Genomic DNA, 18,560 nt, shown 5'->3' on the forward strand with positions numbered 1-18,560 from the left:
ATGGCGGCGGCGGCGGCAGCGGGGATGGCGGCGGGCTGCGGCGGGGCCGGCCCGGCCCGTTCTCTGTCGCGCTTCCGAGGCTGCCTGGCTGGCGCGCTGCTCGGGGACTGCGTGGGCGCCGTCTACGAGGCGCACGACACCGTCAACCTGACGTCAGTCTTGCGTCACGTCCAGAGCCTGGAGCCGGACCCGGGCACGCCGGGCAGCGCGCGGACAGGTGGGCGGGGCCGGCGCACGTGGGCCCCACGGAGGGAGGGGAGCCGAGGCGCTGCGGCTGCGTGGGGAGGCTGCCCGGGGAAGACACGTCCGCGACGCCGTCCGCCGACGGCGCAGGCCGGAGACCTGGGCCGGCGCATCCATCCCAGGGCTGGGGTCCGTGCCCCGCCAGCCGGCCCTCCACCCGCCGCGTGGACAGAGCCAGCTTCCTTAACGCGTCCCCCGTGGCCGGGCCCTCCGCTTGCGCTCGGCCTCGGTTCCCTCGCCCCGGGCTGCCTGTAGCCCCAGCACTTGTACGTGCCGCCCCTCGCCTGCAGGTCCCCTCCCCGCCTGCTTCCCTGGGCAGTCAGCGTATGTCCAGGCATCAGGTCGGAGGTCCAGCAGAGGGTGCGACTTGTCGGCAGGCACGTAGGGCGGACGTAAGAGGGGCCGCAGGGAGCGCCTCGGGGAACACCGGTAGCTGGGGACGGGGGAGGCTGGCGGGAGCGGGTTTCAGCCGTCAGGAAGAGTCTGGTCTTAGACCAGCGTTGCCAGCGGTTGAGGAGGAAATGAAAAATGAGAAATTGGAATGGTTTGGAGAGGTGAGCTGTGGTTGAGATAAGACACGATTGGAGAGGTGTGTTTTTTTTTTTTTTTTTTTTTTTCCCATTTCTGGTTTTGATGCTAAGAGAAAAAGCCTGTTTTAGGTTGAGAGTGTTTTAGAACCCTTTGGATAGGAGTGATAGAAAACCCGACACACAGTGGCCCGCGCAGAGGGGCCGTGTAGTGGCACCATATGGGCACCTGTTCCAGTCCTGGCTGCCCTACCCGGGATCCAGCTCCCCGCTAAGACACCTGAGGAAGCAGCCAGGACAACCCGAGCACTTGGGCTTTACCACCCACATGGGAGCCCAGATGGAGTTCGGGGTCCTGGCTTCTGCCAGGGCCTTTGTGGTCATTTGGGGAGCAAACCCAACGATGGACGATCTTTCTGTTGGTCTCTTCCTTTTTCTGTAACTCTGAATTTCAAATAAGTAAATACATGTTTTATTTAAAAAAAAAAAAAAAGTCACACAGAAAGGGACTTTATTGGCCGACACAACCCAAAGGGCCAGAGCAGATTCAGCTTCGAGCAGAGCTGAGTCCAGGGGCTTGGATCATCTTGAGGCTCAGTGCCTCTCCTGTGCTCAGCTCTGCTTTCCCTAGGCTGGCCTTCCCCTCCTCTGGGGGCGCCCGGCAGCTGCAGCAGTGGGGGAGTTTACCTGCCGCTTGCCAGCACAGGCCCTGAACGAGGGAACAGGAAGCACTGCTTCATTGGGCCAGGGTGAGGTTAGCTCCGTGCCCAAGAACAGAGAAAAGGGCTCTCCTGGGGGAAGCAGGGTGCAGCGATCGCATGAAGAGAACAGTAGTCGCTCCACTGCAGGGCGAGCGATGGAGGCGACAGAGGAGGGACCAGGAGAGGTGCCCTCCTCTGACGGGGAAACTGCAGAGCGTAGCTGTGGGTAAGATGCCTATCAGCCACTCGTGCCAGTCAAGTGGGGGGCACTAAATAAAGGAAAGGAGCACGTGGGGTGGGCTGCTCCGTGGGGTGGGCTGCTCCGTTGGGCTGGACAGCGACGTGAGGGAGCCCTGGGAGCAAGTCTGCCACTTCCCTGCAGTCCCCTGGCCCTGAGTAAGGCTCATGGCCATGGGCAAAGTCACAGAGTTACCCATGGTGCTCCTGGCAGGCACTCAGAGGTCAGAGGAAAAGGGGGCGCATGGAGGGAGCGGAGGGGGGCTGCCGCAGACTGGTCTGGAGCATGTGTGGGGTGACTGCGGCCAAGGAAGGAAGAAGGGTTGGGAGGGGTTTGAATGGCAAGGCTGTTGATTTGGACCATATCCTGAAGGCAGCAGGTAGCCGGTTTTTGTTTTGTTTGCAAAGATTAATTTAAAGGCAGAGTTACAGAGGGAGAGGGAGAGGGAGAGAGAAAGATCTTTCATCAGACTGAAGCCAGGAGTTTCTTCTGGGTATCCCACATGGGTGCAGGGGCTCAAGCAGTTGGGCCATCTTCTGCTGCCATCCCAGGCACATTAGTAAGGAGCTGGATCAGAAGTGGAGCCGCCAGGACTCGAACTGATACCCATATGGGATGCTGGTGCTGCAGGTGGCAGCTTTACCAGCTACGCCCCAGTGCCAGCCACAGCAGATAGCCATCTTGAGGAGGGTGAGCTGAGGAAAATGACCTTTTGCTTGTAGAAGTACTTTGGGTTTTTGGTTTTTGATTTTTTTTAATTTGAAAAGCAGAGAGACAGAAATCTCCCATCTACTGGTTCACTCCCCTAATGCCAAACCCAGAAGCCAGGAACTCAATCCAGGTCTCAGATGGGTGGCAGGGACAAACTCAATCCAGGTCTCAGATGGGTGGCAGGGACAAAAGTGCCTCCCAGGGCACACGTTAGTGGGAAGCGGAGTCAGGAGTAGGGCCAGGACTTGAGCGTGGGATGTGGGTGTCGCAAGTGGCATCCCAACCACTGTGCCAAATGCCTGGTTTCTTCTGAAAGGTTTTCTGGCTGCTCCTCGGTGCTGGCTAGGAAGTGCGGGTGTGCGGAGACGGTGTGGGAGGCCCTGCCTGTAGCCTGAGCAGGTCCTATCAGGACAGGAGCTGTGGTGACGGCAGCCAGGGCCATGGCAAGTTTTCCTGCAGAAGTCAGCAGGATGTGGTGATTGGTTTGGAATATCCTCGGGAGTCTGGGGCTGAAATCTGAGGCTTCCTAGAGCCTCGGAAGCTGGAGGGGACTGAGGGCGTATTAGAGGCGTGGCCTGAGAGCAATGTAGGCAGGAGCGTGGTGCTCCCTTACCTGTCCTCTGCCCACAGAAGCCTTGTACTACACAGATGACACAGCCATGGCTAGGGCGCTGGTGCAGTCCCTGCTGGCCAAGGAGGCCTTCGACGAGGTGGACATGGCTCACAGGTGAGGGAGTGGGAGGCCTGGGGAAACCAGAGGGCAGAGTCCCTTGATTAGAGGAGTGATGTCTACACACCTAGGGCCCCCCCCCCCCCCGCCCCGTCCAGTTCCTAGGACTGACACATTGTCCCGAGATAAAAACCACAGCACGGGGACCAGCATTGTACCTCGGCAGGTTAAGCTGCCTCCTGAGACACTGGCATCCCATGTGGGCTCCATTTTGAGTCCCAGCTGATCTCCAGTCCAGCTCCCTACTAATGCACCTGGGAAAGTAGCAGAAGATGTCCCAAGTGCTTGAGCCCCTGCACCCACATGGGAGACCCACATGAAGTTCCTGGCTTCAGCCTGGCCCAGCCCAAGCCATTGCAGCCATTTGGGAAGTAAATGAGCAGATGGAAGATATTCTCTGTGTGTGTGTGTGTGTGTGTCCGTGTCCCACTCTCTTCGTAACTATCTTTCAAATAAATAAATCTAGAAAAAGAAAAAGACAGCACCTCTGTTACCAGCTTGAGATGTCCCTGGCCTCCTTGTTTTCCAAGCCAGCCCAGATTTCTTCTCTCCCAACCATGAGAGACATCATTTTTATTATTCTTTATTTATTTGAAAGGCAGAGTTACAGCTAAAGAGAGATCTTTCATTCACTGGTTCTCTCCCCAAATGGCCAGAATGGCCAGGGCTGGGTCAGGCCAAAGCCAGGAGCCTGGAACTCCATCTGGATCTCCCACGTGGGTGGCAGGGGCCCAAACATTTGGGCCATCTTCAGCTACCTTCCCAAGTGCATTAGCAGGAAGCTGGATCAGAAGTAAAACATCTGGGACTGGAACCAGCTCTCATGTGGGATGCCAGTGTTGCAGATGGCAGCTTAGCCTGCTGCACTGCAATGCTGACCCCAAGAGCTGTCTTTTAAACCCCAGTTCTGGCTTCTCCCCCCCCAGGTTTGCTCAGGAGTACAAGAAAGACCCTGACCGGGGCTACGGGGCTGGCGTCATCACCGTCTTCAAGAAGCTCCTGAGCCCCAAGTGTCGTGATGTCTATGAGCCTGCCCGTGCCCAGTTTAATGGGAAGGGCTCCTATGGCAATGGGGGTGCCATGCGGGTAGCTGGCATCCCCCTGGCCTATAGCAGCATCCAGGATGTGCAGAAGGTATCCCCGGGTGGGCCTCCTGCTGGGCTCCCCACGCTCTTCTGCCGCATGGGCCCTGGGACAGCAACTGTTCTTCTCCCTAGTTTGCCCGGCTCTCGGCCCAGCTGACCCACGCCTCCTCCCTGGGTTACAACGGTGCCATCCTGCAGGCCCTGGCTGTGCACCTGGCTCTGCAGGGGGAGTCCTCCAGGGAGCACTTCCTCGAGCAACTTCTGGGCCACATGGAGGGGCTGGAGGGAGATGCCCAGTCCGTCTTGGATGCGAGGGAGTGAGTCTGGGCTGGAGGTGTTCCCCCTAGGGGTTGGGGAGGGCAGGGAGCCTCCTTGCCTTAGCTGGATTCCAAGGCTCTCAGGGTGCAGAGAACAAAATGACCCGCTTATACCTGACCCTCTGCCACCTCTCTGTGCCTGAGTGAGAGCCTGCCACCTCCTTGCTGCTCAAACATGGCCCCTTCTCCTGCCTCGAATCTCCAGCCCACAGCCTTTGACCTAACACCTGCCCCACCCACAGGCTGGGCATGGAGGAGAGGCCGTTCTCCAGCCGACTGAAGAAGATTGGAGAGTTGCTGGGCCAGGACTCGGTGACCCGAGAGGAAGTGGTGTCCGAGCTAGGTGGGTGACTCGTGCCCCCGCCCTGGCATCTTTCAGGGTGGCCGTGGGCTCAGGGAAGGGTGAGGGAGTGCTTCTGCCCTGCGGCCAGCGCTTCCACCAGGGTTGGCAGTGGGCACTCTGACCATAGACTGGGCACAGCGTAAACCACCTCTCACTCGCGGTCTCACTTCACCTCACAGCAGCCCCATCCCAGTTGCTACCTTGACTCACTGTCTACAATGCAGAGTCGAATCCAGAAACAGGAATCCTTGCGATTAGATAACTTGCCCTGTCCCAGCCAATGAGCAGTGGAGCCAAGATTTCAAGCCGGGTAGTCCAGGCCTGCTTGAAGCTGAGCCCTGACGCGAGGCAGGTGGCAGGAGCTGGGTGTGGGGCACGTGAAGGTCCTGTCTGGTTTTCCCACAGGGAATGGCATCGCTGCCTTTGAGTCTGTGCCCACCGCCATCTACTGCTTCCTGCGCTGCATGGAGCCCGACCCCGAGATCCCGCCCGCCTTCAATAGCCTCCAGAGGACTCTCATCTATTCCATCTCTCTTGGTGGGGACACAGACACCATTGCCACCATGGCTGGGGCCATCGCTGGTGCTTATTACGGGATGGATCAAGTGCCAGAGAGCTGGCAGCAAAGCTGTGAAGGCTACCAGGAGACAGATATCCTGGCCCAGAGCCTGCACCGGATTTTCCAGAAGAGTCTGTGAGCCACAGCTGCTGGGGCTCTGCCATGTCCCATGGGACCAATTCCAGCCCAGATTGGAAACCCTGGGGTTCCTCAAGCCTGGCTCCCCTTCCTCAGTCTTCCTGCCGCGCAGGGCCAAGTGCGCCATTGGGGAAAAGTCGCTGGAACAGTGCCTCCCTGGGGCTGGGCTTCCGGCTTGCTGCAGGGTACCCCCGGCCCCTTAGGGAAACGGAGAACCAGGACAGGTTTTATTGGGGGAGTACTGAGGACATTTTCCTTTTTATCTGTGACATGGGATTTGGAGAGGTACAGTAGCATCATTTCTCCCTGCTGGGTTGTCACGAATTTGCCAGAAAGCCTGTTCTTGACTGGGCAGGGCCCTGAGCTGCAGGTTGTACCAAGGGCCAGGCACCTGCACCCAGCCAGCTGGGCCTGCAGCTGACCCTTGGCCGTCCTGCGGTTTGCTAGCAGGTTCCAGTGGAAGTCACAGCAATAAACAGGCTTTAGTAAATCCTACCGTTTCCTGTTTCTCTTCTGCCCTGAGTGGATTTTTCCCCTGTGGCAGCTTGACCTTCTTGAACCCCATGCCCTCCTGTCAGGCTGGGCTCCCGTGGCAAAGGGCAGCTTGTGCTGAGGCGGAGTCCTTTGCTGCCTCCAGTTGGCCACAGTGTTCAGCCAGGGAGGCCGCGGCAGGCGTGGCTTGGTGGCTCTTCCTGTTGGAAATCACTCAGGTGGCCCAGGCAGCTGGGCCAAGTGCTGTGCCAGAGGCAGCGGGCAGGAACGAGCCAGATACTCCCCATCTCTGAGGCTGACTTCTCAAGCAGGAGCCGGGTCTGGCTAGGTAAGGGACAGGAACCCATCGAAGGATGTAGGGGACACCCTGCAGCAGGCTGGCAACCTCGGAAGAGCTGTGGCATCCCAGGCCCTTAGCCTGAAAGCTGGGTGCCTCTTCCTGTGTCTCAGGACCCAGACAAAGGCCTTGCCATGTAAGGAACCTTGTACAGCATCCGCTTCAAAGGAAGGAAAATTAAGAAGGAGGGACGCCTCACTGGAGACTGGCATGCCCGGCTCTGCAGCTGGCCTGAGGTTTTGGGGCTGCTGGGACTGCTCTCTGCCAGGCTGGGGCAGGGTTATTTCCGGTCCACAGATGGATCCCCAGAGCCAGGGACAGACCCCGCGCTGCTGAGCGCGGTGGGCTGTGTGCTGATAGGTTCTGCCCAGGACAGCTCCCGCGGCCCTGTCTTCAATGTGGGGCCTGACACCAGCCCCACCCTCAGGAGCAAGGAGTCACAGTTTCATTCATAATTCGTATCAGACTTCGGGAGCCTGAGCCAGCTGTCATGGTCCACTGCCCCTGAGAGCTTGAAGGAATGTTCCAGCAAAGCTCAGTGCTGTCAGCCTCCCCCTGCACCAACCACTGCCGTCTTACGGCCTAACGTGCCTGCTGGCATTTGCTTGGTGCAGGGCCTCGGCAGCCGAGGAACATGGAACATTTCTGAGGTGGGGGTAGCAGAGGCCTGGGTTGGGGGCAGGTGGGGAATGTACACTCCCCAGGCCAGGCAAAGATACAGGACAGCCCCAGAGAACTCTTGGGACATGCAGAGGTTAACCTGCCTCTGCACCCATGCCAGGTTCAGCACAGTGCTGTTTTTGTACAACAGGTTTTATTGAGGTTGTGTCAATACAGTCAAGACTGTTTTTCTTTTCAAAAAGAAGTTCTGTTTTCTTTGATTTCCAAGTGCATTTTTCCCGAATCTTGCGTGACACATAAGTATGTGGAGAACTAAGCTTCCTCTACCAATCACTAGTGGAAAACATTTAAACCTTAACCTTTAAAAAAAGAAATTAGGAATCAGAGTATAAAAATGCACAAGGTAATGTAGTTCTCATAGTTCAAACCTGACGTTGTTTATCAAAGCTAGTCAGTTAAGTGAACACCTGCAATTCAAATCCCATAGACATTCCAGAAACGCCAGCCACCCTCCCTCCAGGCTTCAGCAATTGAGGTTGGTGGAAGCTCTGCTCTTTTTTGGCGGGGGCGGGGGGGTGTCCCATTGAGAGGCAATTGATTTCCACCCATCCTAACTCCTCACCAACGTGGGACTATGGTGGCTCTGACCCAGGGAATATGGCAGCTGAGCAAAGGACCCCAATCAGGTGCGGTTGGAGGCCTCAGTCACTTCCAGGTGTTAAGAAGTAGGAAGCCCACCATGGACCCCAGCCGAAACCTTTTCCTCCAGCGCCATGGACAGATCTGGCTTTCTCCTTTGGAGAGTTAAAGTGAGCAGTCAAACAGCTTCCTTTGGGTAAGTTGTGGACAAGGGAGGAGGGCTGGCATCAAGCCTCAGGGGACCGCAGCTTAGCCTGTCACCAGTCGGCCTCCATTTTCAGCACGGACAGTGTGGAGTTGGCCAAAATCAGAGCGACGCACCCAGATCACCTACAAACAGGGAGGGCTGGGGAGAAGCCCAGAGCCTCTGGGAAGATGTCCATCACCCGCCCCTGCCCTGATCCCGGCTTGGAAGAGGGGCCCAGGGGTTGGTGTCCCACAGGATCCTGCCTGTTCCAGCAGAGGAGCTGTGACCTTGAAGAATGGCATTAGGACCCAGGGCCTACTGCTCCAGGGGGTCTGCTGGCACCTTTCTCAGCCTAGCTGCCTGGGTCCTAATCCTGCTGAGAACAGGAAATTGGAACCAGAGGGTGGAAGGAGAGGAAGCCCCCAGATTAGCCCCGCTGGTGTACACAGATACCTGCCATGTGGTTCTTATTAGAGAAAGGCCAGTGGAGCCTTCTGCATCCTGAGGCTCATGTACACGCTGGTCATAGGGCCAGACAAGAGCCTTCCTCTTGGGCAGCCTCAGCTACGGTTGGCACGGGTCCCCTGGCATTGGGTGTGACCAAGGCAGCCTGCCGGCAGGTGGAAAAAAAAAAAAAATCAACACTCAGGTTTGCTGATGGTCAGCCCTCCCTCAGGCCACCATCTCTTCTGGACAGCTCCAGACGCTTCCCCGAGCTTGTACTGCGTGACCTGGGGCGGTCCTTAGAGGCCTGTGTGCTGCCCTCATGCTAGGCAGAGCCTGAGTTGGGGTGGGGACACGGGGATAAATGAACAGCTGCCAACCTGCCCAGATCTGTGTCCCACCCCCCACAAGCTGCCTTCCCCGTGGCTGTGCCTGGACCAGTAAAAAGGGTTGATCCTTCCCGGGAGCCTGCAGAGAGGGTCACCGACCATGCCCGCTGTGGACTGGCCTGGTGCCACTGCACCACCACCAGGGCTGCAGTCCTGGCAGCATCTGCACCAGCCACCTGCACGGTCCCCTTCACACCCTGTCCCCTGGAGGGGACCAAGAAAACCCAGGGAACCCTCTGCCGTGTGCTGGAGGCTCAGGAGCTGGGGAGCCCAGCCAAGGACTGTGTGGGAGGCCATGTCCCATTCCTTGAGCAGGTGCCATCTGGGAGCCAGCAGACACGGCTGTCTCTCATGGGGGCTGGAGCAGGGAGCTCAGCCAAGTCCAGGACTCACAGAGACCAGGCAGGGCCCTGTGACAGCCCCAACACGGCCCAGTCACTGGGGGGAAAGGAACTCGGGCCAGCCCCTTCCAGAAACAGTCTCAGTCCACAGCAGGGAGAAAGCCAGTCTTCTCGGGCCACGGCCGCAGCCGCCGCCGCCACCTCTCATCCGCCTTGGGTTTTGCCTTTAAATGGAGGTTGTAACAGAAGGTCACTCTAGCACTACAGAGGCCGCGGCCAGGGCGGCGGGGTCCCCCGCGGGTTATGTGGGACACAGCAGGAATCCTGAAAAGGACGAGTGGATGTACTCGGTGGAGTAGAGGCCGTTGGCCTGGTCCGAGGGCATCTGCACCCAGACCTGGTCGTTGGGCCGCAGCTGCAGCACTGCCCCGCCCGACGCCTGGTCCAGATAGCCCTTCTTGTACTCGTCATAGGTGTAGGTGGCGGGCACGTTGTTCTTGTACAGGGCCACCCACACGTTGGTGCCCTTGACGTGCACGTGGTAGGCGAAATAGTAGACGCCGCCCACGGGGCAGGTGAAGATGCCGGTGGCTGGGTTGTAGCCGCTGTGGCCATTGTAGAGAGTCCGGTCAAACTTCACGGGCATGCCCGAGGCCGGGAAGGGTGAAGTGAGCACAGCGGTGAAGGCCGGCGTGGCGTGGGCTGACAGCTCGCCCAGCCCGAACTGGGGCTTGCCCCCCTTGCCCAGCACCGCGCCCTCCACGCCCCCGTTGGGCAGGTGCAGGCCTGCGATACCAGTCTCATCGAAGGCCCCCGGGGCACCAGGAGGGCCGGGAGGCCCAGGAGGCCCGGGAGGGCCTGTGAGTCCTGGGGAGCCGGGAACCCCGGGGGGCCCGGTGGGCCCAGCAGAGCCAGGTTCCCCCACTTTCCCCTCTCCAGGGGGCCCCGGCAGGCCTGGCTCACCCTTGAGGCCCGGCAGACCTTGGGGCCCAATAGGGCCAGCTGGCCCCTGGAGTCCTGGGATTCCTGAGGGGCCTCTTAGGCCAGGCTGCCCAGGGAGCCCTAGATCACCCTTCTGTCCTAGGGCACCCGCCACTCCTGGGCCTCCAGGGCGGCCGGTGAAACCTGGCTCACCTTTGGGCCCAGTTGGTCCAGGAGGTCCATGGGCCCCGGGAAGCCCCCTTTCACCTGGGAGCCCCGGCTTTCCTGCCAGGCCACTAGGCCCCTGGTCGCCCCGCATGCCAGGCACTCCTGGGGGTCCTCCAGGCCCTGCCTCTCCTTTCGGCCCGGGCGGCCCCCGTCGGCCTGGGAGCCCTGCAGACCCAGGAAGTCCAGGGGGCCCCCCAAGGCCCTGTGGGCCCTGCTCCCCTGGTTCCCCATCCTCCCCTGGCTCACCTCTGTCCCCCAAGAGCCCTGGGGCCCCAGCTGGGCCCCTGTCCCCCTTGGGGCCTGGCAGGCCTGGCATCCCATAGCCAGTGGGGCCTATCAGGCCAGGGGGGCCCCGGGTCCCTGGCTCTCCTTTGGCACCAGCTGGGCCCTGTGGCCCTGGCACTCCTGCTGCCCCTGGTACCCCCACGCCATCAACCCCTGGGGGGCCTTTCGGGCCCACAGCTCCTGGCTCCCCCCTGGGGCCTGGAACTCCAGGAGGCCCAGATTCACCCTTGTCTCCAGGGGCTCCAGGAAGTCCATCTACACCTGGTTTTCCCAAGCCTGCTGGCCCCGGGAGGCCAGGAGGTCCAGGGGCGCCCCCCTGCCCCGGGGCCCCAGGCAGCCCTGGCTGGCCCACTCCATTATCTCCCTTGAGGCCTCGATCACCTGGGGGCCCAGGCTCCCCTTGAGGCCCCGGCTCCCCCCGGAATCCTGGGGGCCCTGGCACCCCCTGGGCACCTGGCTTTCCAGGAACAGTGATGCCTGAGGGCCCAGGAAGGCCAGGGGGTCCTGGGGGCCCCCTAAGGCCCTGGTCTCCTCGTATCCCTGGCTCCCCCCGAAGCCCTGGCTGCCCTGGTGGCCCAACCTTGCCCGGCAGGCCTGGGGGACCAGCCTTGCCCATTCGGGAGAAGCCAGGTGGGCCAGCGGGGCCAGGCTGCCCGTGGAGCCCTGGCTTGCCCGTGCCTGGTTTGCCTGGGAAGCCGGGAGGCCCAGGGGGGCCCCGGGGCCCGGGCTTTCCAGGGGGTCCAGGCTCTCCTTTCAGGTCCATCGGCAGCAGCGGCAGAGGCATCTCTGAGGGGGAGAGAGAAGCAGGCAGTCAGAGTCCTGGACGGTGGGGACAGAGGGCCACATCTACCCATTCCCCATGGCAGACTGAGGCACTCAGGGGGGAACACGGCTCTGTATCTGCTCTCGAAGCCTGTCCCCGGCTGGGGGCTGCAAGGCGTCCTCGCCCAGGGCTCCCGGCTTCCAATCTCCCAGGTTGGGCCCCCAACTATGAGCTTAGGTGACCTCAGGAGCGATGGCCGCCAGGGGGCACCCGCAGCCTGTCTTAGAACCCCGCTGGCTCGCGCCCACCCTCCATTTCCCCCACCATGACACCTGTGCCAGCCACACCTGCTTGCAGGCCCTCTGGGGCTGAGAGGCCCTGGATCAGCCTCTGGGAGGGAAGGAGATGGGAAGAGCTTTGGTGGGGGTTGAGCTGTGGCGGGGCCTGGGGGCTCCAAGGGAGGGGAGTCTGAGGGTCAGGAGCTGTCCGAGGCACTATGAGGAGGGGGGCTCTCACCCAGGTACTGGCCCTTGCCCTCGCGGAAGGGCGGCCCCACAGGTCCTTTCTGCATGGGCTGCACGTACTGCACGGGTGCGTAGCCGGCCGCCCCAACGGCCCCGCCGCCAGAGGACGTCCGCGGCCCCCACCCCAGCAGCAGTAGCAGCAGCAGCGAAGACAGGGGTGTCAGGGCCCCCTGCATGGCGTCCGTAAGGTCCTGCAGGGAAGAGCAGAGGGTCATCAAGCCTGCCCCAGGCCCGGGGTGGGGGTGGCACCAGATCCAGGGGCCCACAAACAGATCCAATTTAGATATTCTTCCTAAGGAATTCCCAAGGTCACAGGGGTTACCTCCCAAGGCCCATCCCTGGTCCAAACTCCCCGCTTTACCTTTCAGAGCACTCTGACCTCCCTACAGCCCTGGGGAAAAACCCTGCCAATTTGGGGGGGGGGTGTCTGTATTTTTTGTTTTTTCCTTAATTGGGAGACAGACTGACAGAGCTCCCATGTGCTGGTTCACTTCTCGAATGCCTGCAGCACCCAGGGCTGACCCAGACCGAAGCCAGGAGCCGGGAACTCAATCCAGGCCTCCCACATGGGTGGCAGGGACCCCACCCCCAGGGTCTGCAACCGCAGGAAGCTGGAATCAGGAACTAGGACTCAGGCCCAGGTACTCTGATGTCCTAACCCGTGTCTTAAGGGCACATACCCTGAAAACTCCTTTGATGACAGCAGCCAATGTCCTGTGAGGGGCCAGCCTCCCCCTGGTGGTGAGCAGAGCGCTTTAGACACTGGAACTCACTTAACCTTTGCAGCATTTGCACCAGCTCTTACTGTCACCCTCGTTTTCCAGAGCTAAAACTAAAGCGGATGTGAAGTTCGCTGGGAAGCAGAACTGGGATGTGACCTTGGTCTGTGCCACTCCACAGTGCCTTTCTGGGCTCCCCCACTGCCTTCAGGATCGACCATGGCACTCAGCACAGCACCAGAAGCCCTCTGAATCCACTCTGCCTGTGTCTCTAACCCTGTCACTTGTTACCTTTCTGTGCCTCTCCCTCCCTCCACACATCTGCCCTACCAATCCAGAGCCCCTTACAGCTCCCAGACCCCAGCAGCCTCACACCTGTGGGCCTTTGCACCTGCTGTGTCTCACCTGCAATATCACCTGCATCTCTTACTCCTCTTTCAAGGACCAGTGAGGCTGTCAGCCCCTCCTCTACTAAGCCTCCCAGCAGTTAACCGCTCACCACTCACTGCTCTGTGCCTGTCTGGACCTTGCCCTGCCAGGCCTGGGTGGAGAGGAAGCCCAGGCCCCAGACTCAGGCAGCTAGTCTGAGAGTTCCTCTCGCCTGCTGGGGAGCCCGGGCCATCCTTATCTGTAAATGGGATAAGGTGTCCATGCAGAGCGAGGGTGAACACACTTCGCGGCATTACTCACAATCACCCAAAGCAGAAGCAACCCAAATGTCTACCAACCGAGCAGTGACCAGCGAAGGTAGGCAAACTGGACCTTCAGCGGTCAAAAGGAATGAGTCTGGGCCTGCTACGGCACAGGAGAGTCTCTGAAACCTCACGCTAAGTGAGAAGAGCAGTTACAAAATCATATGGTTCGATTCCTTGCATGTGAAGTATGCAGAATGGGGCCAATACAGAGAGTGTAGAATAGGGGTGGCCTAGGCTGGGGGCAGGAGGTGACTGTTAACAGACACAGGGTTTTGTTTAGGGGTGCTGGTTGCACAACTGTGTGCATACAGTGAGAAAATAGTGACTTGCACATTGAAGTGGGTCCATTGTATGATCCCTGAATTCCATCACAATAAAGCTGTGGTTCCAAGTAAGTAGGTTAACGGCCTGTTTCCCAGGGTGCAGTGATCAGGAGAGAGCACACCTGGCTCAGGGTAGGCTCCTGCCGATTGAATGAGGGACTGTGTGGCATTTTCACACCCAAAGAAATCACACCTTCCTTGCTATCCCTGCTCTGGCTCCCCTCTCCTCACCCAGCATTCTCTCTGCACCTGTGCCTGGCAGCACCTGTGGGTGTGCGATCAGGGACACTGGGGAACGGAGCTCTCCCTGGTGCCAGCTGGGTCTCAGGCCACAGCCTAGAGCACCTTGCGGCTCGAGTTCCTGCAGGGCTTCGCAGGAACGGAGGCAAGGCTCAGGCAAAGGTCTGCCCGCTGCCACACCAGTCTCCAGGTTCAAATCCCAGCTCCACCATCAAGCCAATCTATAACCTCAGGCAGGTCTTTTGTCCTCCAAGAGTCTCAGTATAATAGACACACCCACAACATCTGCCATTTAGAGCTCCCAGGTACCTGGCCTGGGCTCCTCTCACAGCCATCTCCTCCACAAACCCATGAAGCTCATGCAACGATTACCCCCATGTTCGAGCTGTAGAAATGGAGACAGACTGCAGGGCCTTGCAGGGCACACTGTGTTGGAGCTCACACCTCTTACAGCACCTGCCCTCAGCACACGCCGCCTGCCTCATCTTACTGTGACTGACGCTGGGACTCTGGGCTGAGCTACCTGGCCCGCTGAGGATCTGCCAGGCTCTATCCCTAATGTATGTGTATGTGTGTGGGTTTTTGTTTTTGTTTTCTTTTTTAGTTTCATTTACTTCTTTATTTTTATTGAAAGGCAGAGTGACAGAAATAGATCTTCCATCCAATGCCCACAACATCTGAGGCTGGGACTGGGCCAAAGCCAGGAGCCTGGTGCCGCCCTGAATGTGTGATAGCAGGAAGCTGGAGCAGAGCAGAACAGGGGACTCAAGTCTGATATGGGATGGAGGCACCCCAAGCAGCATCTTAAGTGAGCTGCTAGATGTCCGCCCGCGTCCTAATGTCGTCCATGCAGTCCCCGTTCACGCCTGGGAGGTGTACCACGCCTGTTTCAGGGATGAGGAAGTTGGGGGAGGAGGTCATCTGCTAATACCATGGCAGGTGGAACCAAACTCTTGAGCCCCAGTCCCTAACCTACCTCTCCTAAGTAGGGCAGAGCCCCCTGTACTGGTCAGCTGAGCTGGGGAGAGTTGCCCTCCTCTGCACAGAGCCAGGATGTTCTGCTTGGGTGGTGGGCAGGGGAAGGGGGGAGCAGAGCACCCAGCAGGGAGCAGAGGAAGCAGCTCCTGAGCCAGGGCCAAGGGGATGACAGCACCGCAAGAGGACATAGGAGAGCCCTGGCTGTGCTGAAACCCAACCTGTTTCCCACAGGGCTCCTGGAGGGCGCAGCCAGCAGGTGCTGAGAGCCAGAAGGACACGGAGGAGCACAGGCAGGTGCCAAAGGACCGAGGTTACGCGGGAGCCCTGGCAGGGACTGCCTGCCTTTCACTCCTCAGTAACTGAAGCACCCCCGACCCCACCCTCTGCAGCTCCCTGAACTCGCCCCTCCAAGTTGAGGTCAAGACCAGGGGAGACATCAGGCCCCCAGGGCAGGTGTTTCCGGGAGTGAGCAACTGGAAGACGACTGGGTGACAGGCACACCCACAGCGTCCCCACTCTGCAGATGACAGATAACCTGGAGGTGCAGGGGGTAGAGTGCTGTGCCTGTAGGCCAGTGGTGGGGCTGAGCAGAGTTCTGACAGCATTAGGACATAGCCTAGAGGGAGGGAGGAGACAGTGAGACAGCAACAGGTGGAGGGGGGAAGAGAGAGAGGGTGACGGAGAAGGTGACAGGTGAACCAGGTTCCCTTTGGGCACCAGGGCACCACTGCCTAGAGAAAGAAGGGAGGCTGCTTCTTGCCCTCAGAGGGGAGGCTGGCAGGTGCCTGTCTGGGCAAGCACATGGCGTCGAGAAGGGTGGGCTGAGCCTTTTCAAGGGGCTGGCTCTCTCTGTCTCTCTGCCACACCTCCCTTTCCAGGCCCGGCGCAGGGCTTGGCAGGCACACAGAGAGATGAACCTGACTCAGCATCACACCTAGAGATCACCCGGCTGGGCTGGCAGCGTAGCACTGCCACAGGTTACACCGACAACAGCGATGCTGGCATCCTATAGGAGAGACTGTTCGAGCCCTGGCTGCTCCACTTCCAGTCCAGCTCCTCCCTATTGTGACTGGGAAAGCAGAAGATGGCCCGGCCCCCCTTCCATCCACGTGGGAAACCCAAATGGAGTTCCAGGCTCCTCGCTTCTGCCTGGCTCACTCCAGCTCCCATGGCTGCAGCCATGTGGGGAGTGAACCAGTGGATGGAAGACCTCTCTCCCCTCTCTGTAGCTCTTTCAAACAGATAAACAAATAATGAGCACTCAGTAACTCGGTCTTCTCCACAGACTGCACACAGGGCACTTCAAAAGGTTCATGGAAAATGGAATTAAAGGATCAGTTTCCATGAGTGCAAAAAAATGTTTGAATTCATGCATATGAGGAATCTTCCAAAAGTTCACTTAAAATGCACATACGAAAAATGATGCCTGCATTTCAGATTTTTTGCACCTAAACAGATTTTTTAATTCAATTTTCCACGAAGTTCTCATGTACTGCTGCCTTCCCAGGTGGGGAAGAGGTGGGCACAGTCCCATGGCCTCAAGAACTTCAGCTACAAGCTCCCAGAATCAGGAACAAAGGGAAGAACGATTCGTTTGTGCGCCTCCTGTTCCCCCCAAGATGCGGAGAAGGGTGGCCAGGCAGGGTGTCAAGCCAGAGGCAGGGCCGTGAGCGACAAACCCAACTGCCTGGCTGTGCGGCCCCGGCCGGGCCGGCACCCTCTCTGGTGAGAAGCTGAGAAGCGAAGGCAGGAAGGGGCAGGGTTGGCAGGGGCGGGGGGCCACGGTGAGCCGCATCCGGGAGCCAGGCGACGCGGATTCAGGGGATTGCCGGTGGCGGCAGCGGGATGCGCGCGGTGTTTGGACAGCTGCAAGTCCTCAACCGGGATTTCCCCCTCCGCAACAAATCCCCCTAAAACAGCCTTTCGGCCAAGTCAGCGTTTTCAGGCGGCCTGGGCCTCCTCCAGGAAGGCCAAGGAGACTGGCCCGGGGGCGCGGTGCTCCAGGGTCCTCCAGACCCCTGCGGAGGGCAGGGGGCAGCCGAGGGGCCCCCGCGGACTGGATGGAAGCGGCGGAAAAGCGAGCCCTCGCCCTTGAAATGGCCAGGGGGAGAGGGGCCTGCCCACGGGTGACCGGCAGAGGAGGCGGGGAGGTCCCGTGGACTCCCATTTCACAGAGGAGCTAGCAGAGGCCCAGGGAAGAAGGGGAGCCCCCGAGGGAGGGGCCGTCGGCTCCCCGGGGCGTCGTGCGGCCCCTGCGGTGGGGGAGGGAGCAGGGCCGCGCCCGCCCCCGCAGCCCCAAGCCCCCCGCCCACCCCAGACGGCTGCAGCCGAGGGAGGTGGGGAGCGCTCAGGCAGCCCGGGCCGGGCCAAACCACAGGTATGTTATGAGACGCTTCCTGTTGTGGACACATTTCTGCGGATCCGGGTGCCTCCAGCCGCCCCGCTCGCCTGGCCCCGCTCTGGGCCCTCTCCCAGTCTCTAAGCCTGCCTCCCCTCTCTGTCCCTCCTCCCTCCCACCGGCCCTGTCACCTTGACAGGTGAGTGACACTTGTTAATCCAGCCCTGCCCTCCCAGGCCCGGGCAGCCCCTGGGCTCCCATCCCGCACAGCTGGGTGAGCCTGGACAAGACTCCAGCTCTCTGAACCTCAACTGGCAAAGGGCTGACAGAGCTCACCTGAGCCGCCAGCCCCTCCTCGGTGCTGCCCTCTCCTGCCACCCGGGGAGCCAGGAAGTCCTCCCCTTGGTCTACCCTCAGCTCCTCCTGCTGCAAAGCACAGCCCTCCTGGAGCCCTTGGAAAACTTGGGCTACAAGGGCCAGGGCCTCCAGGGGCTGGTGATATGAACTCTAAGGCCCCCGCCGGGCCCAGGACTAGGACTGAGCTATAAACCTTGGTGAGCAGGCAGTGGAACCGCCCTCCTCACCCACTGGGCATGACCCATACCCAGCCGCCCACCAGGGCTCCCCAGCTCCTACCTGCCCCTCCTCTCACCCACTCTGGGAAGAATCTTCAGAAGAAGGGGTCCTGGCTCCCCTCAAGGCCAAGGCCCCCCACCTCTTCCACTGTCTGAGGGGTCTGGCCCACCCCATCTCCAGCCTGAACACCCACTCACCCACGTGTCCACACAGGCCTGCCCTCTCCAGCCCCTCCCCCTCTCCAGCTGCCTGCCAGGCCTCTGGAAAGAATTGCCTCTCCCCTCCCCCCACTCACTTCTCACCTTGGGGAACCTGGGACCCAGCTTTCCTTCCTTGGAAGGCTCCTCCCAGATTCCCCTCCATTCCCTTCCTCCGCCCACTCTGCAGACCCAGGCTTGCCCCCACGGAGCTGGCTCAGGCCCCTCTGGACGTCTCTCCCGCAGTTTCCAGCTCCCCCCAGCTCCACCAGCTCTGGCTCCAGCCCCATCCGCGGGCATTCTCACTTCTGCCCGTAACGATGACATCACACTGCGGCCACTCCGCAGACAGCGTCTAAATCCAGTGCCCAGCCTTGCCCAAGATGATCCAAAAAGTCCCCCACCCAGACCGCCACCTCCAGCTTCCTCTTACTTTCTCCACACTTACTCTACAGACCTCAACGCTGCTTCCCAAGCTTCAGCCACTGTCAGAGTCACTGGGGCAGTTTGTTAAAACCCAGGGTCCTGGGCCCCGTGGGAGGGACCCACATCGGCATCTCTGACAGGCTCCCAGGGGCTGCTGCTCCTGCTGTCCATCACCACCCCTGCTCTGGATTCTGCAGTGGCTCCCTAGTACCAGTAGGATAAATGCCAAGATATTCTGCAATTCACCTGGCTTCCTGGAGGAGGAAGCATGCTTTAAAAAAAAAAAAAAAGATTTATTTATTTAT

At 59.9% G+C, this 18,560-nt stretch overlaps 2 protein-coding genes across 5 annotated transcripts in view; one reads left to right on the plus strand and one right to left on the minus strand.

The window, feature by feature from the left end:
* ADPRS (ADP-ribosylserine hydrolase) lies at window positions 1–7,254 on the plus strand. Of its 2 annotated transcripts, none has more exons than XM_062190964.1 (6): window positions 1–217; window positions 3,051–3,147; window positions 4,077–4,284; window positions 4,368–4,552; window positions 4,795–4,895; window positions 5,301–7,254. In XM_062190964.1, exons 1-6 carry the CDS (start codon window positions 1–3, stop codon window positions 5,591–5,593), a joined length of 1,101 nt encoding a protein of 366 aa, XP_062046948.1. In that variant the 3' UTR covers window positions 5,594–7,254. The 2 variants fall into 2 exon arrangements, with proteins under 2 accessions (XP_062046948.1, XP_062046949.1); XM_062190965.1 differs by lacking the exon at window positions 1–217 and adding an exon at window positions 666–797.
* Window positions 7,219–18,560, minus strand: part of COL8A2 (collagen type VIII alpha 2 chain) — a 26,177-nt gene continuing 14,835 nt past the window's right edge. For all 3 annotated transcript variants that reach the window (XM_062190961.1, XM_062190962.1, XM_062190963.1), the window contains exons 3-4: window positions 11,756–11,954; window positions 7,219–11,262 (exon numbers count right to left, since the gene is read on the minus strand). In XM_062190961.1, the coding sequence (XP_062046945.1) occupies window positions 9,344–11,262; window positions 11,756–11,954 (2,118 nt within the window). In that variant the 3' untranslated portion in view covers window positions 7,219–9,343. The remainder of the gene's footprint in view (window positions 11,263–11,755; window positions 11,955–18,560) is intronic.

Source organism: Lepus europaeus, chromosome 5 (genome assembly GCF_033115175.1).
Source record: "Lepus europaeus isolate LE1 chromosome 5, mLepTim1.pri, whole genome shotgun sequence".
NCBI classification, from domain to species: Eukaryota; Metazoa; Chordata; class Mammalia; order Lagomorpha; family Leporidae; genus Lepus; species Lepus europaeus.

Excerpts from the sequence above, each read along its gene's own strand:
- ADPRS (XM_062190964.1), top strand. The coding sequence starts at position 1 with ATGGCGGCGGCGGCGGCAGCGGGGATGGCGGCGGGCTGCGGCGGGGCC. Across the intron at positions 218-3,050 it reads GCCGGGCAGCGCGCGGACAG|AAGCCTTGTACTACACAGAT; the intron begins GTGGGCGGGGCC and ends CTCTGCCCACAG. Across the intron at positions 4,553-4,794 it reads TCCGTCTTGGATGCGAGGGA|GCTGGGCATGGAGGAGAGGC; the intron begins GTGAGTCTGGGC and ends CCCCACCCACAG.